The 26,879-nt window shown below is 46.9% G+C and overlaps 2 protein-coding genes across 3 annotated transcripts in view; both read left to right on the top strand.

The window, feature by feature from the left end:
- rfx4 (regulatory factor X4) overlaps nt 1-6,181 on the top strand; it is a 44,188-nt gene extending 38,007 nt beyond the window's left edge. For both annotated transcript variants that reach the window (XM_033037863.1, XM_033037862.1), the window contains exons 17-18: nt 1,042-1,177; nt 5,651-6,181. In XM_033037863.1, the coding sequence (XP_032893754.1) occupies nt 1,042-1,177; nt 5,651-5,923 (409 nt within the window). In that variant the 3' untranslated portion in view covers nt 5,924-6,181. The remainder of the gene's footprint in view (nt 1-1,041; nt 1,178-5,650) is intronic.
- Nucleotides 6,182-16,127: 9,946 nt separating this feature from the next.
- The window catches only part of ric8b (RIC8 guanine nucleotide exchange factor B), a 36,324-nt gene continuing 25,572 nt past the window's right edge, over nt 16,128-26,879 (top strand). The window contains exons 1-2 of the mRNA XM_033037859.1: nt 16,128-16,293; nt 20,653-20,700. Of these exons, the coding sequence (XP_032893750.1) occupies nt 16,213-16,293; nt 20,653-20,700 (129 nt within the window). The 5' untranslated portion in view covers nt 16,128-16,212. The remainder of the gene's footprint in view (nt 16,294-20,652; nt 20,701-26,879) is intronic.

Genomic DNA, 26,879 nt, shown 5'->3' with positions numbered 1-26,879 from the left:
ATTTTGTGTACCCTCTGCTGACACACCTGTTCACCTGCATTCTCTACTGGCACACCTGTTCACCTGCACCCTCTACTGGCACACCTGTTCACCTGCACCCTCTACTGACACACCTGTTCACCTGCACCCTCTGCTGACACACCTGTTCACCTGCACCCTCTGCTGACACACCTGTACCCTCTACTGACACACCTGTTCACCTGCACCTTCTACTGACACACCTGCTTCCTCCACTGATACACCTGTTCACTAGCATTCTCTACGGACACACCTGTTCACCTGCACCTTCTACTGACACACCTGCTTCCTCTACTGACACACCTGTTCACCTGCATCCTCTACACACACCTCATAAAGTCATAGAGTTATACAGCATGGCAACAGGCCCTTTGGCCCAACTTGCCCACACCGACCAATATATCCCATTTACACTAGTTCTACCTGCCTGCATTTAGCCCACATCCCTCTAAATCTGTCCTACTCATGTGCCTGTCTGAATATTTCTTAAATGTTGCAATACTACCACTGCACCTGCTCCCTCTGTCGGCATTCCATGAGTTCACGGCTGATGCAGTCTTGGCCTTGATACCCGTGTCCTACACTCTTCCCTTCACACCGATACTCCTGAATCTCCATTGGAAGTGCTCCATAATGCCTCAACCCTCACCCCCTCCACCTGACCCTCCCCTCCTCCACCGACGCACCCCTCCTCCACCTCCATCCTCCCCTCCTCCACCGTGACCCTCCCCCCTCTACCTGACCCTCCCCTCCCCCACCACAATCCCATCTCCACTTGATTCCCCCTTCCACCTCGACTGCTCCCCCCCCCCCCACTGCGTTCCGCCTCTCAACCTCAACCCCCTCCAGCACTCACTGCAACCAGGTATACATTCCCACCTGACGTGCAGGTAGAGTCAGGTGAGGCCACAGGTGAGCCCTACCTCCATTGTCGGGGTTCCCCCTCTGGCGTTGGCAGGAAATACCTCGGACAGCGAACGGAGTGTTTTGTGAACTCTATCTTTGGCGACCTCTCTCCCCCAGGTACACAGGAGGCTACAACTACGGTAGTTACAGCAATCCAGCCCCGCTGCCCATCCAGAACCAGTACCCAGCCCTGACACACGACGCCCTCTCCTCACCACTGCCCTATCCCACCTACCACAGGAGTGGATCACAGGTCAGTGCACGCGCTCAGCCTGCGAGGGGCCACGATTCATCCACAAAAATCAATCCAGCACCAAAATCCTGCACCTGCTGCAGTTTAGAACTTAAGCAGAATAGGCTGCGGGCCGGTTAGCATCTGCAGAGAGAAACTCGAAGGCCTGAACTATGGGGAGAGGTTGAGCACGCTAGGGCTTTGTTCCTTGGAGTGCAGGAGGATGAGGGGTGATCTTATAGTGGTGCACAAAATCATGAGGGGAATAGATAGGGTAAACACACAGAGTCTTTTGCCCAGAATAGGGGAAGTCGAGGACAGCTAAAGTTAGAGGGGAAAGATTTAATTAGAACCTGAGGGGTAACTTTTTCACACAAAGGGTAGTGGGTGTATGGAACAAGCTGCCAGAGGACATAGTAGGGGCAGGTACTATCACAACATTTAAGAAACATTTTGACAGGTACATGGATAAAATACATTTAGAGAGATATGGGCCAAATGCAGACTGGTGGGACAAGTGTAGACGGGGCATGTTGGATGGCATGGGCAAGTTGGGCCGATGAGCCTGTTTCCATGCTGTATGACTCTATTACTCTGAACACCAAGATCAGACTGAAGATCTTTCTCGAAAAATAGTGCGATGAAACATTCATGAGCTATATTTCAGAGGGAGTTAGATGTGGCCCTTGTGGCTAAAGGTATCAGGGGGTATGGAGAGAAGGCAGGTACAGGATACTGAGTTCGATGATCAGCCATGATCATATTGAATGGCGGTGCAGGCTCGAAGGGCCGAATGGCCTACTCCTGCACCTATTTTCTATGTTTCTACAGAAGCGGCTACAGACCGAATAGAGCCATAGAGTTCTACAGCATAGAAACAGGCCCTTCGGTCCATCTAGGTCATGCCGACCAACTTGGTATTAAGGCTAGCCCCACTAAAAGTAGTAATTTTATCCGCTTCTACGGCTTCCTCTGGCAGCATGTTCCAGACACGGACTACCTTGTGAGTGAAAAAGTTGTTCCTGTCTTCCCTCCAAATTCTCTCCCATCTCACCTCGGGCTTATGCCCTCTTGTTTTCGAATCCTCTATCCTGGGGAAACAGACTGTGAGCATTCACTTTTTCCATGCCCCTTGCCCTCATGACCTTGCACAACTTGACATCACCCCTCAGTCTCCTGTTCAAAAAACGTCCCAACCTAACCAAACTCTCCCTGTAACTCCTTGAACGATGCACGATCTCCATAATTAGGCAAAACAGATTATTAATCATTCTTTTGAGTATAGAGCTTTAATATTTTTAATGTGGAAAGAACTATTTCTGTTCGGCTGTTCCACTCTCGTCAATATCCGTGGAGTTTCTAGATTTAGAATAAACGAGACAGAAAGGAGATCTTTTATTTTCCGCGGCTGGTTTTCCGTGACCCAGGATGTGCAACAATAAAGAATGGTCCTTAAATTACAGCTTGGCCCATTGGCCATCGCTCATTCCCAAACTATTCTCGGCATGTGTTACTGAAGCCACAGTGAACAAGTCTTCAGTGTCTGGCTCTTTGGTGAAGGGATGTAATATTGTATCTATCGTAGAAACTATCACAGTTCATTCCTGATAATCACATTAATAAATGTTGTGATTAACGGATCCCAGAGTCATACAGCACACAAACAGGCCCTTCGGCCCAACTCATCCATGCCGACCAAGATGTCCAATGTAAGCTAGTCTCACCAGCCTGCTTTTAGCTCATATCCCACTAAACCTTTCCTGTCCATGTACCTATTTTAAATGTTGATATAGTACCTACCTCAACTACCTCCTCTGGCAGCTCATTCCATATACCCACCACCCACTGTGTGGAAAAAGTTGCCCCAGGTTCCAATTAAATCTTTCCCCTCTCACCTTAAACCTATGTTCTCTAGTTCTTGATTCACCATACACTGGGTAAAGGCTCAGTCCATTCACCCTATCGATTCCCTTTGTGATTGTACACACCTCCATTAGATCACCCCATATCCTCCTGTGCTCCAAGGAATAAAGTCCTAGCCTGCCCAACCTCTCCCGATGGATCAGTGTGTGGGAAAGAACTGCAGATGCTGGTTTAAATCGAAGATAGACACAAAAAGCTGGAGTAACTCAGCGGGTCAGGCAGCACCTCTGGAGAAAAGGAATCGTTGACGTTTCGTGTCGAGATCCTTCTTCAGACTGAGAGTCAAGGGAAAGAGAAATGAGAAAAACAGGTGGTGATATAGAACAAATGAATGAAAGATATATTAGATTTTACTTCATGTAATTCTAACCTCAGGGATGGACCCAGGAAAGTGGGTTTGCTGTTCAGTGGGCAAGCCGAACAAGTTGGGATTGTAAGCACTTGGCTACGTGGGGAGTTGCAGCAGGCACGATGACGTGGGCAGGATTAGCTGGGAAACGGTTAAACTAGGATTTAGCCAGCTGAGCTGTTTTCTTCTTCTCAAAGAATGGCCTCTGAGTCTGTGAACCCAACAACACACTCAGAAGGCAAATGTTTTCCTGCTTAGACAGAGGCCTCTTTCACACTCTGCATAATGAATGGCCGAGCACATTTGAATGAGATGTGTTCCCTTGAACTCCAGCTATGGGGAATCGCAGAATAGCAGACTTCTAGAGAGGGGAGGGAGGGGGGAGGGGGTGTGGAGAGAGAGGTTTGCATTAAACTGCGGCAGATCTAAGCCTCTCTGACCTCTCCTGTCTGTCTGTGTACACCTCTCAAACCGCTCCCCATCACTCCGTGGTGTTTAGATGCCTTCAGAGCGACCTTAGTGCACGCACCACGAGTCGACCTGTCTAATGGTGACTTCCGGTGAAGGGTCCTCCAACAACCGTACCCTTTGTCCCAGCCGCTCATGAGTGGGGACTCTGTTTCAGGCGCAGTGTGTGTGTGTGTGTGCAAGAACTCTGGGTGACAACGGATGCGGTGTGAGAGGGGCGATTGTGGTGACCCGGGCGGACATCCGCACAGATGGCTGCGCTCCGGCCACGGCGTGGGGTGACCATTTGCCCGTCCAGCTGATGGGAGGGGAGAGGGTGTGGTCAGGCCGGGAGTCGTTTGCGAGAGTCGGGTCAAGGAGAGGGGGGTATGGGGGCGAGGGCAGAAGGGAGAGGGTGGGGAGGAAGGGAGGGAGTGAGGGGCTGGGTGGGGGGAAGGGTGCGTGGAGGGAGGGGGGGGGGGGGGGGGGGAGCGGTGGGGGAGGGGTGAGGGGGAGGATCAGACCGGGAGATATTTGGCAGAGTCAGGCCAGGGAGAGGGTCGGGGGAGGGAAGAGGGAAAAGGGTGTGGAGGGACGGGGCGGGAGTGGAGAGGGATAGACCTGGAGATGCTTGAGTCCGACCGGAAAGAGGGTCAGTGCGAGGGTAGGGAAGGTTAGGCCAAGGGTTTGGAGGAGGGGGGAGGGTCAGGATACTAGTGGGAAAGGTTTAGAGGAATAAATGAATGGTCTAATAATGAGAGGCCAAGATGTGGAGTAGATGTGGAGAGGATGTCTCCACTCATGGGAGAGTCCAGGACCAGGTAGACAAAAATGCTGGAGAAACTCAGCGGGTGAGGCAGCATCAACGGAGAAAAGAAATAGGCGATGTTTCGGGTTGAGACCCTTCTTCAGAGGTCACAGCCTCGGGCTAAAAGGCATATGTTTAGAATGGCGATGAGGAGCAATTTATTTAGCCAGAGGGTGGTGAATCTGTGGAATTCATTGCCACAGATGACTCTCCTTCACCCCTTTCCCTCCCCTTTGAAGAAACCCATCTATTTCTCCCCTCCCATCCGCCACTGTCCCCACTCTGGCTACACAATCTACAAAACTTCAAACCCGTCTCACATCTTCTGTTCTTATCTCTAAACTTTGTTCCAACCACCTGCTTATCAAAACCCCACCCCTATTACATGCCCCTCCCCTTTTCCAGTTTTCTCTCCCCCCCTCCCCCCTACAATCAGTATGAAAAAGTGTCCCAACCAGAAAAGTCCGGACCCAAACATGTTCTCCAGAGATGCTGTCTGACCCACACGTTCATAGGTCATAGGAGCAGAGGAAGGCCGTTTTTGTCATCCAATTTACTCTGCCATTGCCATTCAATCATGGTTGATCTATCTTTCCCTCTCAACCCCATTCCCTGCCTTCTCCCCATAACCTTTGACACCCTTCCTAATCAAGAATCTCACAAGCTCCCTCTTAAAAATCCCAATCCACGGCCTCCACAGCCGTCTGTGGCAACTAATTCCATAGATTCACCACACTCTGGCTAAAGAAATTCCTCCTTTTCTCCGTTCTCAAGGTACGTCCTTTTATTCTGAGGCTGAGCCCTCTGGTCCTAGACTCTCCCACCAGCGGAAACATCTTTTCCACATCCACTCTGTCTAGTTACGCCAGACCTTGGTGTCCATCTCCAGAGATGCTGCATGACCCGTTGTTATTCCAGCCCTGTATGTCTTTTTTCCCCGGGTCTAACTGAGTGTTTGTTTCCATAGTATCCGTTCAGCGGCCAGAGCCCGCGGATGGAGCCCTGCCTGATGGGCAGCACCCCCCGGCTACACTCGGCGCCCGTCACCCCTCGCTGGCCCGACGTGTCCTCGGCCAACACTTGCTACACTAGCGCCTCCATGCACTCGGGGAGGTACGGGGGCTCGGGCGACATGTACACCTCGCTGGTGCCCCGCCGCAGCGCCGACTACGAGCACACGCAGCACTTCCCCGGCTTCGCCTACATCAACGGCGAGGCGTCCACGGGATGGGCTAAGTAGTCCCGCGGGTGGTGCGTTGGGGACCCGCAGCCGCCGGCCCGCGGCCACACAGACTGCCCAGAGATGTCGGACCACCTCTCCCCCCCGCCGGCCCTCCCAGGCTTGGAGAGGCCGCTTACACACCGGCAAGAGTCCGGCTGTTCCCCACAGACAATGGCCGGAGTTTCCAACGGGACCTGTGGACAGACACTCTCTCAACCCCCTTTCCATCCTCCCCCTCACTCCTCTTCACTCGCCCTCCTCTCCCTCTCTCCTTCCTCTCCCTCTCTCCCCCTCATCTCCCTCTCCCTCCCTTCCTCTCCTCCTCTTCCCTCCTTCCTCTCCATGATCCCCCTCTCTCTCTCTCCACCCACTCCTCCTCCCTACCCCCTCCTCGCCCACATCCTCTTCTCCCCCCCCTCTCCCATTGCGCTCTACCCTTCCTCTCTATCCCCCCCCCCCCCCCCCCTCTCTCTCTCTCTCTCTCTCTCTCTCTCTCATAATACAGTGTCTCTCCTCCCGAATGAACATTTCCAACGTTACCGAAGTGACGTGCAGTGGGAACTCGACCGAGTGCCGGTGAGCGCTGCTTCCCGGAGTGGACCAGGTTTCACCCCGCCTTCACCATCCACCCGGTGCCCAGACCGTTTGCCGGGCCAGCGGGCACAGTGGGCTGGCTGCATTGCTCACACGGGCACACGGGACTGCAGAGGCTGGGATGTGGAGCAAAAACAAACCGCTGGAAGAATTCGGCGGGTCGAGCAGCATCTGTGGGAAAGGGACGGATGGTCGACGTTTCGGGTCGAGACCCTAACTTTAGTAGTTGTCGTCTTGCAGTGAGGAATTCAGCGAGCCAGGCCCCGTGACGGGACGGATTCCCCACCCGCAGCCACCTTTGTCTCGGCTGCTCTGCCCACGGTGACCCGGCACCGCTGTACATTGATGTACCTACTCTCCCAACGGGACCAGCAGGAAGCCGCTGCCAGACTCCGCCCTTGGATTATTCAGATGTACAGCACCGTGGACAGCTGGATAACTCCATTTGACCGAGACACCAGGAACAACTGCAGGTGCTGGAAAAGTTAGCAAAACACAAAATGCTGGAAGAACTCACCTTGTCAGGCAGCATCCGTGGAGGGAACAAATAGACGACACTTTGGGTCGAAACGCTGTCCGTTCCCTCCACAGACGCTCGCCGACCGAGTTCCTCCAGCACTTTGTGTCTAAGTTAATTTGACTTCTTCACATAGCCACAGAACACCTTCAGACACTGAAAGCCGTGCCTTAGGAAAGACACTCGTTGTGTTTGTGTGAAAATGCTTATCTAATGTTCTCCTGTATCCTTGACAGATCGGTTTATGGAATAACCTGCCTCTAGCCTGTCTCTAGTGAGTGTATGTACTCTGGTTCATTAACATAGTTCTTCCTTTGTACTGTTTTTGCAATTACAGAATGCACTCGGCAGATTATATGGACATTACCCTATGGGTAAGGTGGATAATGGAAAGAATAACACAAGAAACCTTATCCTTGTTTTGTACATAAAAGCACTGTTAGAGCCGTGTGTGGTAACTATAACTGTGCATAAACCCCCAAGTACATAGTATTATTTGTACAGATGTGTGAGATATATGAAGGCTAAACGTTCTCAAAATACAAATACATTTTTTTTTAATTGTTCAGATTTCTATTAATATTATTACTGCTCTGCAACCGTTTTTCCCCAGACATCGGACATTTTCCCAGAGTAGGAGAATGGAGAACCAGAGGACATAGGTTTAAGGTGAGGGGGAAGATTTAATAGATATCGGAAAAGCAACTCTATCACACACACACAAAGGGTGGTGGGTGTATGGAACGAGCTACCGGAGGAGGTAGTTGAGGCAGATACTATCACAACGATTAGGAAAATTTAGACAGGTACATGGATAGGATAGGTTTAGACGGATATATTTCCACACTATAAGACTCTATCTGTTGTGGGAAATGCTGGTGAGGCGGTCAGAAAGTGGCAGGTTTGGCCAACTGCACAGCTGGATTGTGGAATGGAATCTGTGACTTCTTTGCAAAAGTAAGTTTAATTTACAGGTACAAAATGACAGTGAAAACATGACTCTCAGGAGCCATCTATCTAAAATAAGGAATGTTCATGTAAGTATCAAATCAAAACATTATTACTTTAATCCAGGAAACACTCCAGCCCCTGCGGTGCAGAAAACGGCCAAGGTACCCATGGCCAAGCAGGCTGGATGGGCTGAATGGCCTCCCACCTGTTCCTACTTTATATGGCCTACAATCCCAGCTGCCAATCCAAGCAGTAATGCATCCCAACAATATGCTTTCTATGGTGCATCTGCAGGAATTGACAAGAGTCATTGGAGATATACCAAATATCCTTAGCCTTCTGAGGAAGTTGGTCTTCCATGATAGGGATATCAAAAATAAGAGGGTGCTTGCGGGTTTAAGGTGAGATAAAGGAGTTTTAATGAGGATCTGAGAGTAGGTTTTTCACATGGAGAGTGGTTGATATCTACAACAGTGAAACAGGCCCTTTGGCCCAACCCGTCCATGCCGACCAAGGTACCCATCTAAGCTAGTCCCGTTTGCCTGTATTTTGCTCATATGCCTCTTTTCCTATCCATGTACCTGTCCAAGTGTCTTCTAAATGCTTTTATAGAATCTGCCTCAACTACCCCCTAGCATGTTCCATACACCTATTGACCTCTGAGTGATAAAGTTGCCCCTCAGGTGTATATTAAATCTTTCCCCTCTCACCTCAAACATATGTCCTTTTGTATTTGATTCCCCTACCCTGTGTAAATGACTCTGGGCATTTTCCCTATCTTTTCCCCGCTCGTGTTGTGCGAGGAGGTGGTGGAATCCGACACAATCAATGTGTTTAAGAGACATTTGAATAGACAAATAAATGGACATGGCATAGAAGGATATGGACATCATGCAGGCAAATGGGATTAGTGTAGATGGGATATAATGTTGGCATGGATGTGGTGGGTAGAAGGGCCTGTTTCTGTGCTGTGCGACTCTAAAACTCTATCAAGGTGCGACAGGTGAAGCCAGGTTACGAAGCCTGCCACTAAAACAAACAGGTTGTGGAGAGATGAGGGGCTCATTGGGAAGGTGGGAGTCCTATTAATAATGTTCAGTTTAATTCCTTTCTCTACGTGAATGTAGAGAAACCTGGAATTCTTACTTACTGTTTGATTCGATTTATTTAAGCATTTGGAAATTATCTGCTAAATATCAGCTAAATATCAGCTGCATTCAATTTCACCTTTTAAAATGTTCACTTAATTATTGCATTGATAAAAAAGACCAGAGAATCGTCAAATAATTTGTTGGAAGAATGTTACAGTGAGAAAAGGTTCCATATCTTCAACAGGTTTCAGAGCAATGTTATAGATGCTGACTTTAGATTCTCATTCAGAAGCGAGTGAGGATAAGGAACAGGTTTCAGACTGTCTGACTTTGCACAATAGCTCAGAAGAATTAAGAACAAGCAAACAAAATATACAGCAATGGGTAAAAGATCCTCACTAACAGATCAGCAGATCCTTATATTAGCAGGATCAAAGATCCACGATTCACTCAGGCTCCAAGGCACTCCCGATAGATGTTGTCAGTTCATTCACATGCTGTGAAACAAACCTACTTCTTTAATACCAATTAATCACAAAGAAAACGGCAGGATTGTGAAATCTTCTAATTATGCCAGTCTTTCAAGGTTGTAGCTGGTGGATAGTTTGTGGGAGCAGCAATACTGAAGGCTTTGGAATCAATTCAAAGTGCACTGTTCACCAAGTAATTACCAGCATAAAGAAGATACATTCAGTTGCTGAATGCCAGCTAGGCTTATACACTGAAGCTTTTAATTTGTGCCAAAGCATCAGAGTGCACTCAAGCCCAACATTTTGCACCTTTATCTGCCTCTGAACTAAAGAGGAATGTGAAATATTGGTGATATGAAACGGGAAATGAAAGTGCACAGGAGAAATAATCATTGCCTACCGAGAGAGAGAGTCTCACAGAAAGACCCACTACTGGGCTGCACCACAAACAATAACCTGATCTTTACTCTTTACAGGGGCTGATCAGGTCCAGCATGACTGACTTCAATGTGCATCGTTAAGTATCAACAGAAAGATGTATTCATTTTACTTTTACTTTTCCACACAAAGACAGCTAATTGGAACCTAATTGTAATGATCCGTCCTTAGATCTATACATTTATACTCAATTCTCATTGGTAGCTCTGTTACATTAAAGCAATGTAAGTTAATTCACTGAAAATCAAAAGAAAAACTGCAAATGGTGGAAATATAGAATTAAAACAGGAAATACAGGAACTACAGCTGGTCAGGTCATACCTTACCTGGAATATCACTGTTATTTCTCTTCCCACAGGAGAAGTGCGTTCTGACCTGCTGAGCAATGGGGCATTTTCTGTTTCATTTTAATTTACGCTCTCCCATCATTATTTTTAACAAAGACTATATTTATATTTTATTTCAGTTTTTGTTTCTGTAGAGTTCCTGCTCAAACGACACAAAAACATTCGAACATTGGCATGTTTCTGAAAGGTAATTTGCCATTGATATGTGTTGTGAGTACTATGTCGATTTCTTCAGCCCACCTTGACCATGCCGACTAAGTTGGCATACTGAGCTAGTCCCATTTCCCTGCACTTTGCCCAATATCCCTCAAAACCCTTCCTATCTACATATCTGTTCAAATGTATTTTTATTGTATCTGTTTCTTTCGCTTCCTCTGGCAGCTCACTCTGAATACCCTCTGAGTGAAATAGTGCCCCCTAAAGTCTCTCTTAATTCTCTCCCCTCTTACCTTAAGCCGTACCCTCTAGTTTTAGAATCCTCTATGCTGGGCAAAAGACTGTGAGCGTTCACTTTATCCATGCCTCTCATGTTCTTATGTTAACCCGAGCCTCCTACGCTACAAAGAAAAACGTCCCAGTCCAGCCAACCATGTTAATTTGTGAATCACAATCTAACACAGCTGAAAACTAAAAGTTTCAGTAGTAGGAGGCAAAATGAACCCGCCTGCAAGAAATGAATAGTTTACGTGTACGGTGTATAATTTAAAAAATAAACAAGCCCGCTATTTTTCCTGGTAATTTTTGGCTCTGCGGTGAATGTGAACTGAAGTCACCTGTTCTTGCCCAGGCTCCTGTTAGCGTGGGCTGAGGCCTTATTTTCACGTGAACCTACTTTGCAAGGACTTGGCAGTAAAGATGCCCTCCACAAAACTCGGCAGCGGCACTGCTGTGTTTGGGAGAGTGAGTGTGCGTTCATGTTTCATTCCTGGGCTGTGGAGTCTTACATTTGACGAGTTTCAGATCAGGGGAGCCTTAAAGCAGTGTGAAGATCATTATTTTCAAACATCATTGAAATGCGAGAGAGTTTATTAGCAGAGAGTGAAAAGGACCCAGCGAGGGGTCGTGTGCAGTGAAAGTCCATGAGGTGGAATGTATTCAAGCTCCTGGCAAGCAGTCTCTCACTGGTGGGGTCAATGCCCTCCAACACCATAACCTTTGACCCAAGACCTAGTCTATCGGTTAAAACTGACCCACAAATCCGGCAGGCTCACAGCCAGACACTGTCGAAGGTTTGCACAAGGGGACGGCACACAACAAGTAGTGTTGCTTTACCAACCTGAGGTGCAACTCATTATAGCTTCCCCCTTCAACCCTGCACTAATCCAACAATCTTTTCAAGCAAACCCTTAAAATAATGCAGCTGCCCAATTGTTGAAAGGTTTAATCCAATAAAGCAGCCAATAAATCAGATTTGTTCGAGAGAAATACAATGGAGAGTACACTAATCTTATCAAGGTGACCAGAACCAAGATCGGTGGCACGTTTACAATCATAAACCTTTATGTGGTGGAGTTGAATTTTCTCAACATTTGGTGTTTAGAAGCAGCCTGCCCAGGGAGTAGAGTTTGGTCGGGTCTCCTGTGACTCTGGATACTATTTAGTGATCGGTTTATTTGTTATTGGTTTATTATTATCACGTGTACTGAGATACAGTAAAAACATTTCTTTTGCATGCTACCCAGCGAATCATAACATACGTGAGCACAACAGGCAGCACAGGAGAAAAAATAAACACATTGGGTGTAAGCACTTATGTGATTTGAAAAACACAAATAGATGTGAAGTGATCAGACTCTGCGGAGACCCGCACCATTTCACCACACTCACTCCCCATCCTTACCCCTCACTGTGTGGCTGCTCTTGCTCCCATGCTGGGTAACTCCAGCATCAATAATGACTTGGAATTATGTTGGTTTATTCGAAGCTGTTGGCCCATCCGATCAACAACTGCAAATTTTCTAGAATATGATCTGAGATAAAACCGAGAAGTGTTGGAAACACTCGGCAGGTCAGGCAGGATTTGTGGAGAGATAAATAGAGTTAATATTTTAGGGCAAAGAGCCTTCAATAGAAGGTAACAATTTCTGACAGCTTAATTGGAAGGCGGATGAGGGAGTAAGAAAAGGAACTTAACGCGCGGGGGCCAGACATCGATGCCTGAAGGATGTGGAGACTGACCCAATTACATTTACACAGGTACTGGAGCAGAAAAAAAAGAGTAATTTGTTCAAAAATATAATTATGAAAAAAAGCCAACTCCACGTCCAAGAGGTGGTCCATATATAGTCATAGGTCATGGAAATAGGCCATTCGGCCCAACTTGGCCACACTGTCCAACATATCCCATTTACACCAGTAGTGTTCTGTGCCAACGTAGGTTTAGGGTTGTGTGGGTTGGTTCAAGAACCTGATGGTTGCAGGAAAGTAGCTGTTTCTGAATCTGGTGGTGTGGGACTTCTGGCTCCTGTACCTCCTGCCTGACGGTAGCAGTGAGAAGAGGGCACGGCCGTTATGGTGAGGATTCTTGATGATATATACCGTCTTCTTGAGGCAGCGCCTAGTGTAGATGCTCTCGATGGAGGGGGATGGAGGTCTGCCAATGAGAAAGTCCAGCATCCAGTTGCAAACCCTTGATCAGCAAGGAGCAAAAGGACCTCCCCACAGTTGCTGATCAGTTAAAGATCGGAGGTGGTTCTAGAATCGACAATCGATGATCAGAGAAACAAAGCAACAGCCACGGAGAGCTTTGAGCTGTTAAGCAGACCAGGCATGGATACAATGAACCATCTTCTGTGCACTGTCACTAAGGCAAGTATACCCTTACATCATAGAGAACTGTAAAACAGTTCAGGTCATCGCCGGGTTACAAATGTCTGACTATGAACACCCCAATAGTCCCGCGCTGTACTATTCTATGTTTGTCTATTATTTCTATGGAAAGTATTTTTCGGTGGGATGTGGGAATAGGTGTCTGCTTCCTCAGAGAGAAAGAACAGGGGTTTACAAAGTCTAATCGTGCTTTTGAGCCTGCATCAAGTAGAAACACTGACCCAAAACAACGAGCTGCCAGAGTTGCTCTATGAGGCAGGTATTATAACAACATTTAAAAGACATTTGGACAGGTACAAGGATAGGAGATGTTAGATGGATATGGGTCAGGCACAGAAATGTGGGACAGGTTTAGATGGGAATCTTGGTCAGCATGGACAAGGTGGGCCGAAGGGGCTGTTTCTCTGCTGTATGTCTCTGTGACTTTAACAACTAAAACTTTTATTAAAACTAAAATTAGTGTTTACGGATGAATAAACCACTTCAATTTGTTTCAAATCTTGGATCAGTTTCCAGCAATCAGCAGAAACATGGAAACTGGTGCCCACTCCCTGGTAAACCACAATCCACCTTTTCCAACGCATCTCCCACCTCTGATAGAAATTGCATGAATATTTCAGTGCCAGGACCTACAGTCCACATACCTGGCAATGCCACAGATTCCAGAGCTCTCTTTACTCAGACAAGATGGTCCCATGCCTTTGGAGGTGCTCTGGGTCTTCAAAGGTCAGCTGTGGGAGGCACCCTGAGATACAGGGGTTGAGTGGTGGCCGTGTGAGGTGTGGAACTGTGGTCTGTGGGTCGACTTGGCCGGGTCAAAGTGGAGGTGGAGTGGGCCACTGGAGCCTCTGCAGCAGCCTGGGGTTCGATTGGATTGGGCACTGCTCCAAAATGTTGAGCGCGTGGATCGGACGTGGCCTGCAGCAGCGTAGAGCGGTGGAGCAGCGGTAGAGGACATCTACACATTACTAGGCCATCAGGCCCAGTGCCGCCACAAGGACAACAGGCCTTTATGGCTGTTAAGTATCTATATTTTTAACAGCTCTGAACTTGAAGGGTGCAAGAGGGCATGTCATTTGTACTGTCTCAACATAATATGCTATCTTACACTCTTGTGCTTAAATATGATTGTGCCTAATGTATAGTACGATTGTTACGGAACTGTATGCAAAACAAAGAACTGCACTGTACCTAGCTACATGTGACAATGAAGTATAATTGAACTGTTGAACATTAATTCCCTCTGTTCCAGTAAGTGGCAGAGAGAATCAAGCGATGTTGGGAAAGGGCATTATAATCTGCATTACTGTATCCCCCCCTGCGGTCACACAATCTCGCACTGCAGAGGGTGTTGCTGAAGGAACAAACCACCAAAATTTCTACAAAATGTCCCTCATTCCCAGAAATGGCTGCCAAGCTCGGTGTAACCAAATCCATCTCTTTGAAAGCTGTTCTGCCCCACAGTGGTTGCTGATTAAACTTTTCACCAGACTTTCTGCTGATTATTTATACATAGAAATCCTGCCTCAAAAGCGATACCACTTTCATGACGAGTTCAACCCTTGTTTTTGTGCATTCTCTCCTAAATATTCCAAATGGTCTTACAATGATCTTCAATCTACGAAATGCAGTTTCAAAAGCCTTGTACAATATGTGTCAAAAGACTTCAAGAATCCAAAAATAAAGTGCTGGAGGAACCCAGTGGGTCATACAGCATTTGTGGAGGCAACGGGCAGACAATGTTTCTGGTTGGGACCCTTCTCCAGTCCTGACCAAAAATGTCGTTTGTCCATTCTCTCCACTGAGGCTGCAGGACCTGCTGTATTCCTCCAGCACTTTATTTTTATTTCAGGATTCCAGCATCCGCACTCTCTTGTATCTCATCTTTAAAACCCAGTCTGGATAATGTCTGAAGTATTGAAAATAATATTTGAGCATTTAGAGGCACAATCATAGACATGTAGCACAGAAACAGACCCTTTGGCCCATCTTGCACATGCTAACCAGGATGCCCCTTCTACACTAATCCCACCAGCCCGTGTTTGACCCATATCCCTCTAAACCTTTCCTATCCATGTACCTGTCCAAGTGTTTTTTAAATGTTGTTATAGTGCCTGCCTCAACTACCTCCTCTTGCAGCTCATTTCTCTGAGTGAGAAATGTGTCCTGCAGGTTCCTATTAAGTCTTTCTCCTCTCACTAATTCTCCTAGTCTCCTGCCCCATGTGTGGTAGTGGGTCACATTGGCCTCAACAATCCACAAAATGGGAGCAGTGGCAAAATTTACTCAATTTCTCAAATATACTCCCAGTTCCTCACCACTGCCTCTCTCCACCCACCCAGGTGGTCCCCGTTCCAACCAGCGGCTTCACACCTTCCAGATCCCCCAATATCCCCTCCCAATCATACCCTGATCCAAACTCCACTCTGATCCACCCATACACACACTATGGACCCAACACCCTTACCCGGACCCACCCAAACACACGCTGTGCACCCATGTCACACCCCATATCCACCCAACCCATGCTGCCATTATGATTATACTGTGCCCCCACACCCACACTCTGCCCCCACCCACACTCTGCACCCCTACAATCTGCCCCAACCCACACTCTGATCCCACCATCTACCCATACCCGCATCCAACCTACATCCCACCCTTACACTGTGTGCCTACCACATCCCACCTACAGCCGCAGCCCATCTACACTCTGCACCCACGCTGCCCCCACCCTTACACTGAGCACCTAGAACCCCCCCACTCATCCATAACAGTGCACACATCACATCCACCACCATGCATGCACCTCACCCACGCCACCCCCATCCTTACACTGTGCACTCACCATCCCCTCGCTCTCTCCTATCCCTGCACCAGGATGCCCACACGGCCATTCGGCCCCTCCCTCGCCGCTGCAGCCCCGCCCGCGGCGGGTTGCCGGGGTAACGGCGGCGGCCGGGTGAGGGGTCAGGGCGGTGAAGGCGGGGCGGGGCGGCGCCGGGCGAGCGGGCGGACTTCAGGCTCAGGCTGCGCTCAGGACCGGGCCCGGCAGCGGGAGGTGGCGGCGATGGAGCGGGAGGTGGCGGCGGTGGAGCAGGGTGGCGGCGAGGCCGATCTGGAGCGGCGGCTGCGGGCTTTCAACCGGCAGGTGAGCGGTAGGCCCGAAGCCTCGGGCTGACGTGCGGCTGAAGCCCGCCCGCCCTGCTCGATCCCGGCGACCAGATCGCGCATCCCTCCCCCTCAGCATCGCCACACACACACACACCCAGATTCCCGCCGCCGGACCCCCCACCCACAGCATTCACACCACATCCCATCCTCACTCCCGCCCTCACCTCCATCCTTATTCAACCAACCCCACCCTCCCCCTGGCGATCCGGCTCTGACCCTCACCCCACCCCCACTCCCACCCTCTCCCCCACCTCCATCCTCATTCACCCAACCCACCCTCACCCCCATCCTCGGATACCCTTCTGCCCTAACCCACACCATACATCTCGCTGCTGGACCCCCCCCCCCCCAACACCTCGAAACTATCCTCTCCCCGCCTGACACTTACCCCATTCTCCCCTCTTCGTCCCCACTCCCTCAACACTACTCTTTGCCTCCGTCTCCCTTCCCCCCCCACATACAGACTTGGTAGAGGGCAGAGGTGACAATGTACATAGAACAGCATAGCACAGGAACAGGCCCTTCAGCCCACAATGCATGCGCTGAAAATGATGCCAAGCTAAACTGATCTGCTCTGCCGCAATCTGATCCATCCGTGTGCCCATCTAAAAGGTTCTTAAACACCACTATCGTACCTGCCTCCACCACCATTACCGGCAGAGAATTCTTGGCACCCGCCACTCGGCCAGAGATGAAAAGACAAAAGGATTGAGGTAGGGAGAGAACATCTTCTGTCTTTTCATCTCTGACCTTTGTCCAACCATATGCCTACCAACCCCCCCCCCCCCTCACCTGTATCTACCTGTTACTCAACGCAGCATCTCTGCTGAGAAGGAATAGGTGATGTTTTGGGTCGAGACCCTTCTTCAGATCCTTTTCGATCTGAAACGTCATCCAGAGATGCTGCCTGACCCGCTGAGTTGCCTCAGTATTTGGTGTCAATTTTCTGTGTATACCAGCATCTGCAGTTCCTTCCTGCACATTCTACCTATTACTTGCCAGGCTTTGTCCTGCCCCTCCTCTCTTCCAGCATTCTTTCTCCCACCATAATCAGCCTGAAGGGTTCTGACCCAAAACTTCACTTATTCATGCTCTCCAGAAATGCTTCCTGACCCACCAAGTTACTCCAGCACTGTGTCTTTTATTGTAAACCAGCATCTACAGTTCCTTATGTTCATTCTATCAACATTGCCATTTTCAGCGAGCTATGGACTTGACCCTAAGATCCCTCTGTACATCAATGCTGTGAAGGGTCCTGCCATTAACTATATTTTCCCCTTCCGTTTGACTTCCCTCCCACTTTCCTGGATTAAATTCCATCTGCTATTTCTCCACCCAGAAGCATTTTCTGCCATAATTGTGATAGATTTCCTGTTAGCTTATCTGCCCCTTTCATGATTACCTTGTTGTGACCCTTACACTTCTGTACTTTCTCTGTAACTGTAACATTATATTCTGCACTCTGTTTCCTTTTACTTTTTGCACTACTTGCTGTACACATGTTTGGTTTGATTGTGAAGATAAACACAAAATGCTGGAGTAATTCAGCGGGTCAGGCAGCATCCCTGGAGAACGTGGATAGCTGACATTTTGGGTCGGAACCTTTCCTCAGACTAATTTGATTTAATTTGTTTTGATTGTACTTGTGCATGGTATAATGTGCCAGAATAGCCGGCAGACAAAGCTGTTCATTGTATCTATGTGCACATGACAATAATAAACCAATTAACTATATTTTCCACTTCTGTTTGACCTCCCTCGCACTTTCCAGTAACTGGTTTACATCCTGCTGCACCCTTTGATAGCCTCCTTCATTGCCTGCAATTCCACCAATTTTGTGTTGTCTACAAACATTCTAATCTAGCCATTTTCATTCAATTCATTTCTGCACATAACAATCAACAAAGATCCCAACACTGATCCCTGTGGAACGTCATTGGCCATAGCCTCCAACCAAAATGATACCCTTCTACAACTTCCTTCTGTTGTCTTGGACATTCTAAACTAACAAATCTCCATGGATCCCATGCATCTTAAGATTCTGGATCAGCCTACCTTGAGAAGGACCTTATCAAATGCCTTAATGCCAAAATGTCATTTGGACAACATCCATTGCACTATCCTGATCAATCAACTTTGTCGCCTCCTCAAAAATCACCTTTGCCACCTCCTCCAGAAAGCCATGCTGACTGTCCCTAATTAGCTCATTCTCTTCCAAATGAGAGTAAATCCTATCCTGAAGAATCCTCACCAATAGATTAGTTTAAGACTCATCAGCGTATAATTTCCTGGATATCCATATTTCCTTTCTTGAACAACATTGGCTACTTTCCAGTCCTCCAGACGTTTGCCTATGGCGAGAGACATTGCAAAGATCTTCGTCAAGGTCTCAGCAATCCTCACTTTGACCTCTCTCCCTCTCTCTCTCTCTCTCCCTCTCTCCCTCTCCCTCTCTCTCTCTCTCTATCTCTCCCTCCCTCTCCCCCCCCCCTCACCCCCCCTCCCCCTCTCTCCCTCTCCCTCTTCCCTCTCCCCTCTCTCCCTCTCTCTGGATAGATCCATCAGGTCATGGAGAAATCCCTCCTTTATCCTTTTGTGGTACTATCATTTCCCTAATTACCTTGTTGTTTATGTATTAAAAGCCTTGGGATTTTATTTAATCCAACTTGCGATTCATGATCCCTTTTGGCCCTCCTAATTCCCAGCTTGAGTTCTATCCCGCTTTCTCTATATTCATCAGGCCCAGTACTGAATTCATAGAAACATAGAAAATAGGTGCAGGAGTAGGCCATTCGGCCCTTCGAGCCTGCACCGCCATTCAATATGATCATGGCTGATCATCCAACTCAGTATCCCATCCCTGCCTTCTCCCCATACCCCCGGATCCCTTTAGCCACAAGGGCCACATCTAACTCCCTCTTAAATATAGCCAATGAACTGGCCTCAACTACCTTCTGTGGTAGAGAATTCCACAGATTCACCACTCTGTGTAAAAAATGATTTTCTCATCTCGGTCCTAAAAGACTTCCCTCTTATCCTTAAACTGTGACCCCTAGTTCTGGACTTCCCCAACATCGGGAACAATCTGCCTGCATCTAGCCTGTCCAACCACTTAAGAAGTTTGTAAGTTTCTATAAGATCCCCCCTCAATCTTCTGAATTCCAGCGTGTACAAGCCGAGTCTATCCAGTCTTTCTTCATATGAAATGCCATCCCAGGAATCAGTCTGGTGAACCTTCTCTGTACTCCCTCTATGGCAAGAATGTCTTTCCTCAGATTAGGAGACCAAAACTGTACGCAATACTCCAGGTGTGGTCTCACCAAGACCCTGTACAACTGCAGTAGAACCTCCCTGCTCTTATACTCAAATCCTTTTGCTATGAATGCTAACATACCATTTGCTTTCTTCACTGCCTGCTGCACCTGCATTCCTACTTTCAATGACTGGTGTACCATGACACCCAGGTCTCGTTGCATCTCCCCTTTTCCTAATCGGCCACCATTCAGATAAAAGTCTACTTTCCTGTTTTTGCCACCAAAGTGGATAACCTCACATTTATCCACATTATACTGCATCTGCCATGCATTTGCCCACTCACCCAACCTATCCAAGTCACCTTGCAGCCTCCTAGCATCCTCCTCACAGCTAACACTGCCCCCCAGCTTCGTGTCATCCGCAAACTTGGAGATGTTGCATTCAATTCCCTCATCCAGATCATTAATATATGTTGTAAATAGCTGGGGTCCCAGCACTGAGCCTTGCGGTACCCCACTAGTCACTGCCTGCCATTCTGAAAAGGACCCGTTTACTCCTACTCTTTGCTTCCTGTCTGCCAGCCAGTTCTCTATCCACATCAATACTGAACCCCCAATACCATGTGCTTTAAGTCATGTGCTTAAATTCATCTTTCTATACCTCACATATGCTTTCTTTTTCTCTTGTTTAGCAATGTTTTAATTTGATATTTTTCTCAGTTCATTCTGTTTGTGGTGAAGCACCGTGAAGTGTAAAGAAAAGAAGCTACCTGATCAAGATGTTCTGTAAACCCTTCCCTGCATCTAATTGTCGGATGTTGGCTTATACCAGGCTGAGGCAAGACATACAGACAATTTAGATTCAACTTCTTGACTTTGAGGAAGATGAAAGCTTGCCGTACATTCCCAAGGAAGTGGGGCTGGGCAGATAGTGTGGAAAGAATTTACAACAGAATTGGATCAGATTTGATGTTGACATTAAATAACAGCGCTTCTTATAACCTCTCACATTGGACGAAGGAGTCTCTTATTTTCCCTTGTTTCTGACATTGCAGTCATTTTCTGTGCATCTTATTTTACAGAACAGCCAAACTTTCAAGTTTGATCTAAAAGAGCAAGAGGAGAGAAAGGTAAGAAGCTGATAAATGCCCTGCTATCCCACAGAAATATTTGCTCTAAATGCCTGGTCATTTAATAGTATATGAACAGTATCAACATAACTGGCAGCTCAAATATTAATCTAGGAGCAGAATTGTCCAGACTTTAGCTCCTGTGTGTCCTATATAATAAAATAAACATTGCCACCATCTTTATAAGTTTAATTATTTGGTTTGATGCACTTTAAATACTTCTTAACTTTGAGAAATTAAATGACATTGATGCGCAAGACTCTTGTACGGGTGTTGTCAAGTTCCTGAAACATGGGCTGGGTGTTGGTTGCTAAGACTCTGATCTAACTGTCGGTGTTGGAATCCAAGCAGCTTTGCACTTGGCTAGGAGCCAGTTGCAGAATTCCAAGAGCTCTGTGCATCATAGACCATAACCACCATATGCAGAGTTAACATACACCTTATAGAGTGAAAAGCAGAAGGACAGGCCTTTCAGAATGGAGAAAAGTGGTTTATATCAAACCGTCTAAAACTACAAAATTAACATGCAAATATCCAGCATTTTAAAGCTGCTTAAGTTTTGGTCTGCAATGTAATTGATGCTAATATAGAAAGATTTATTTGGACTTTTAATGTCCTCAGCATGTCCCAAAGTGTTTCGGGGCCAATAAATTTGCGTGTGATGTTCAAGTCTGTTGTAATATGGTAAACATTACTTTCTGGCTTTGGTGAAAAACTTTCAGTGGAGGTCCAAAGCATCTTGGGGGTCTACAAACGTAGATCATTCAGTGTCACAGAGAGGCACAGAGAAAGAATCACAAAGGCTATTGGAATGCTGGCCTTTATGTCTAGATGACTGGATTACCAAGGGTTGAAAGTTATGCCACAGCTATACAAAGCTTAGTTAGTTCATACCGCGGGTACCGTGAGCAGTTCTGAGCATCACGCCTCAAGAAGAATAGAATGGCCTTGGAGGAAGTGGGTTCTGGCGGTTGAATTACTCAAGAGGGCTCCAGAAAACTGGGTTACTTTCACTGAAATCTGGAAGGGTAACTTAACTTAAGTTTTCTAGGTATTAAGAGGATCAAATAAAATAACTGGAGAGAAACTAAATCATCTGGTTTGGCTTGGGATGGTTTAGCCCAGGAAAGAAAAGTCTAAAAAGAAGAGCTGGACTTTCCCAAGCCTGTTAGAGACCGTTTCTGTAAACAGAGATAGTAGTAATTTGATTACTTTTCCTCAAAAAAACACTTGATGAATAGTTGTAATTCTGAAACCAATAACTAAAGATAATAAGAGAAAGGGTCTACGCCCCAAAGCAACTGCAATCTCACCAAATGGTAAAACAGGCGCAAGGATGGAATGGCTTCCCGCTGTCTCTGAACAAAATTACCAGATGATTAGTTCTTTACTCCTGAGAGCTGGAAGAGGAAATGTCACAGCTCAGAAATAAATGGGGCATCATGTTCGGTATGGACGTGTTGGGCTGAAGAGCCTGTTTGCCCGCTGATTGTCTATAAATAAGCCCTTTGCCCATCTGGTCTGTATTAAAGCTATCAGATATATTGCATCCATATGAACCTACTGATGATCCTCAGTGTAACACCTAAGAGTCTGCATCTCTAATGGAGCAGCACTGAGTGTATTAGACTGGAGCAGAACTGGATTGGGTCCCACTGCCTCGTCTTAGACCCAAGAGTCTTCCCCTGACTGCAGCTGACAAAGCAATGAAATTCATCACTCTCAATGTGGAAGAAAAATAAGACTGGTGAAAGGAAAGAGGAAAGAAGCGGCAGATGGAATTTAATTCCAATACGTACACGGTGATACAGTTTGGGACGTGTAATAAAGGAAGTACACCCAGTTTGGTGGGATCTTAAGGAGTATTGATGAAGTCCACAAATCCCTAAATGTGACAGCACAGGCATATAAGGTGGCAAAGAAGGGATATGGCATACTGCTGTTCATTGGCCAGGGACCGAATGTAAGAGTATAGATGGCATGGTATGAATTTATAACATTTTGGACAAGCTACATCTGGGGTATTGGATGCCAATCTGGTCGCCATGCAATATTAAGGAGGTGACAGCACTGGAGAGGGTGCGGAGGTGATTCACCAGGATATTGCCTGGACTTAAATGTTTTAATTACAGGGAGAGGCTAGATAGATTTCATTGGAGCACTAAAAAGATTTAGAGGGGACCAGAGGAGCAACCTTTTTCATATAGAGGGATTTCATATAGAGTGGTAGGGGTGAGCACATTGTAACATTTAAAATACATGAATATGAGGTGTTGTTCTCTAGTTTGAATTTGACTTCACTCTATCAGCGGAGAAGATGGAGGACAGACAGGTTGGTGTGGGAATGGGTGGTGGAATTAAAATGGCTGGCACCCAGGAGATCCAGATGGCCACAGCGGAAAAACTATTCACGTAGACTCAGTTTTGTCTCTCAATGCCACATCGGAACAACGTTGGAGGAGGTGCAGGTGAGTCTGTCTTACCTGGAATGGCTGTATGTCCCATTATAGAGGCGAGGGAGGAGTTTATAGAGTCATAGAGTGATACAGTGTGTAAACAGGCACTTTGACCCAACTTGCTCACACCGGCCAACATGTCCCAGCTCCACTAGTCCCACCTGCTTACGCTTGGTATATATCCCTCTAAATTTGTCCTATCCAGGTGTAGGGACAGGTGTTACAGCTCATACAGTTGCGGGGAGAAAGTGTTTGAGGAAGTGAAGTAGGGGTGGGAGAGGGAGTCACAAGAGAGGGGAAGAGGTACCAGAAATGGCCGGTGGATTTGAGGGGAGGGTAGGTAGGTATTTGAGGGGAGGAAAGGTAGTTTACATTTATTATTGTCACGTATCGAGGCACCGTGAAAAACGTTTTGTTTGCTACCCAACAGATAAACCATAGATAACCATAGATCGCAAACTCAAATACAATAGACAGAGCAAAGGAGTAGTGGTCGTTGATAAACTTGATAAATTTCACACAAATACAAATGTGGTACCAAAGGATGTGTGCATGAAACACAAACCTTAGCCTGCAGATCCAACGAGTAATAAGAAGACTGATAAAATGGTGGCATAAATTGCAATTAGGGAGTGTAAAATTAGGGACGTTTTAGCCAAACTAACCTCGACTGGTGGATGAGGTAGAGTGGATTCCATATTCAAGGCAGAATGTCAGTGCAACAAAGATTCACTAGATTGTTTCCTGGGATGAAGGTTTGATGTATGAAGAAAGGTTGACAGGTTGGGCTTGTCCTCACTGGAATTTAGAAGAATGAAGCTTGTCCGATTGTGAGGAGGATTGACGCGATGATTGCTGAGAGGTGCTGCCCCTTGTGGGGTGTTCATTACTGGACAGCATAGTTTCAGACTGACAGTTCGACCATCCCAGATGGAGATGAGGAGGAATTTATCCATTCAGAAGCTTGTGTGCTTTTGGAACAAAACACAAAAATGCTGGAAAAACATAGATCAGTCAACATTTGTGGAAAAAGAGACCGTCGATGCTTTGGGTCTGTGACTTTTCATCAGAACTGGGGAAAAGAGCAATGCAAGTTAGTTGTCGGTGGAGAGAAGGTGGGGCGAGGGATGTGTAGAACAAATGGAATGTCGGCGTTAGGATGAGTTGGAGTGGCTTAATGCAGTAACTGCCAGCACGTTAAGCAGGGAAAGTGTGAAGTGTTGTTGATGGTTGTGAGACATGCCCAGCAGGCTAGATCAGCCCTGAGGGCGACCTACCCATCCAGTGACCTTTACGTTGCTTTAAAAAAAATTAGAGTCATTTGAGGGACAAATTGCATTATGAGGGTTCTTCAGTAATTTTATTAAATTCTCAGTCTTCTGTCCCACGCTCATCATGATCTCAACACAAAATACATTTCCTGTTCTTTACTTTTCCCCAATTTTTCCACCAATTTTGAATCTGATTTTTGATTCTGACTAGATATTCGCCCGTGTGGATTCCAAGTTGTGTGTTGTTAAAAATCAACTGAGAATGGGAGGGCCTGCTGTTATTTCAATAAATATAAGTGTTTGTGGAACAATAGGCTGCAGGAATTCCATGTTGATCTCGAGGGGAATTACTGAGACCGTGACTTGTGGACAAAATGCTCTACCTTTCGTGTCAAATCAAAACTTATGTGCAGGACCAATATGTACAGTACTCGAAGAGCTGAGTGCAGTGTGCATATATTTTCTCCTTCTATTTAAGAACTTTATCTTCTCAATGAAATCCTGACAATGAGGGATAATCTGGTTGAACTCTCAAGCCTCTACTGGTTCTGACTGCTACGTGTTAATAAGGGAGAAGAGCCTTGAGAAAGGCCCCAACCTTGTTGCTAAGATACTTGATTTGACTCTTGCAGCCATTTGTGTTATTTATAGATTTTTAAAAAAATGTCTGTCAGTGACGCTGAACACAGAAGTCTTGTACAAATGCAAACTTCATTCAATGTGATTCTAAAGTCCCTTTTATCTTACTTCAACTCTTTGTATTTTCTTTTGTTTCCTTGTTGCACACCAGTGGCTAAGAGGATGTTTAGCTAGGGAATGTTGTGCTGCAGCAAAAAGACAAGCTAGCAGTGTAGTGGTTGTTTTTACGGGCCAGGGCAAAAGCCTTTGTGCCCCGGCCTAGATTTATGGTGACCTCCAGGTACCCTGTTATTTTGGTCTAGTTTGTGCTGCTTTATAAGTCAAATGAGAAGGTAATCTCTGACCGCACCAAGTCTTATAGCCGGTGCAGCATGGATTTAGCTGCTGCTGTCAAAGACTTGGAGTGGAGACAACAATAGAAATTCAGATCCCAGCTATAAACCTTTGAGCCGGCTCACATTTACCAAAACAGCTGTGTTTTTTTTCATTCTCGTTCACTTTTGCCTTTTCTACATATTTATAATTTAAATTAAAATGTTTAATCCTCGCCTTCGTGTTCAAATTGCACCGTGATTTAGGGGCGGCACAGTGGCGCAGCGGTAGAGTTGGTGCCTTACAGCATCATTTCGAACCTGATAATGGGTGCTGTCTGTACGGAGTTTGCACGTTCTCACTGTGATCATGTGGGTTTTCACTGGGTGCTCTAGTGTGTAGGGTAGTGCTAGTGTGGACTCGGTGGGCACACATGAGAGAGCAATCTGGAGCAAAAACGAACTGCTGAAGGAACAGGGTGGGTGATGGCTTTGCTTGACCCTTCCCTACCGCTGTTCAAGTACTTTCCCCAGTAACTGTAGCAGGTGCGACACCCATCCCTACACCTCCTCTCTTGCCTCCATCCAGGGACCTATACCTCTTCCAGGTGAGACAGAGATTCGACTGTATCTCCTCCAACCTCGTCCATTGCATGGGCGCTTGAAGGGGCCTCCTCTGCATCATGAGACCAAGTGCCGACAAGGCAACTGCTTTGCCGAGAAGCTGCATTCTGTCCGCAGAGCGATCTGGAGCTTCCGGTTGCCACCCATTTTAATTCCACTTCCTATTTTCACACCGGCCTGCTTGTCCTCAGCCTCCCTCACTTCCAGGGTGAGGCTAAACATAAACTAGAGGAATAGCATTTGTAGCCTACAACTTAATGGCATGAGCATTGAATTCTCCCATCTCGGGTAACTCGCAGCTCTTTCACACCGAGGGTGTTGGCATATGGAATGAGCTGCTAGAGGGGTTAGTTGAGGCAGATACTAAAACAGCATTAACAAGACATTGGACAGGTACAAGGAGAAGAAAGGTATTAGAGGGTTGTGGGCCAAATGCGGGCAGGTGGGACTAGTGTAGATGGGGCATCTTAGTTTGAAGGGCAGGTTGACTGAAGGTTTTTTTTTCGTTGCTCCCCCTCCCCCTCCCCCTCCCCCTCCCTCTCCGTCACTCTCTGTCTCTTCTACCTAGGTCCTCTTATACACCTTTCTGTTCAACCCTTCCCCTCACCTCCATATCACCCTGTTTCTGTCCTCTCCCCAACCTGCCAATCAATAACTAAAAAATACCTGTGATAGCCAGCTATTCCCTTATCATGTATCTATATACTGCAAATGGCATGATTGTAATCATGTTTTGTCTTTCTACTGTGATTAACACGCAACAAAAACTTTTTACTGTACCTTGGTATACGTGACTATAAACTAACTAACTAACAACTAGACAGGTAGTGTATGTGCAGAGCAAAACATTTTGAATGGAGATCCTTGATCTCCATTCC

The sequence above is a fragment of the Amblyraja radiata genome, chromosome 19 (assembly GCF_010909765.2).
Source record: "Amblyraja radiata isolate CabotCenter1 chromosome 19, sAmbRad1.1.pri, whole genome shotgun sequence".
Lineage (NCBI taxonomy): Eukaryota > Metazoa > Chordata > Chondrichthyes > Rajiformes > Rajidae > Amblyraja > Amblyraja radiata.
The sequence above is the reverse complement of the archived record's forward strand: the minus strand, read 5'-3'. Positions and strand labels throughout refer to the sequence as shown.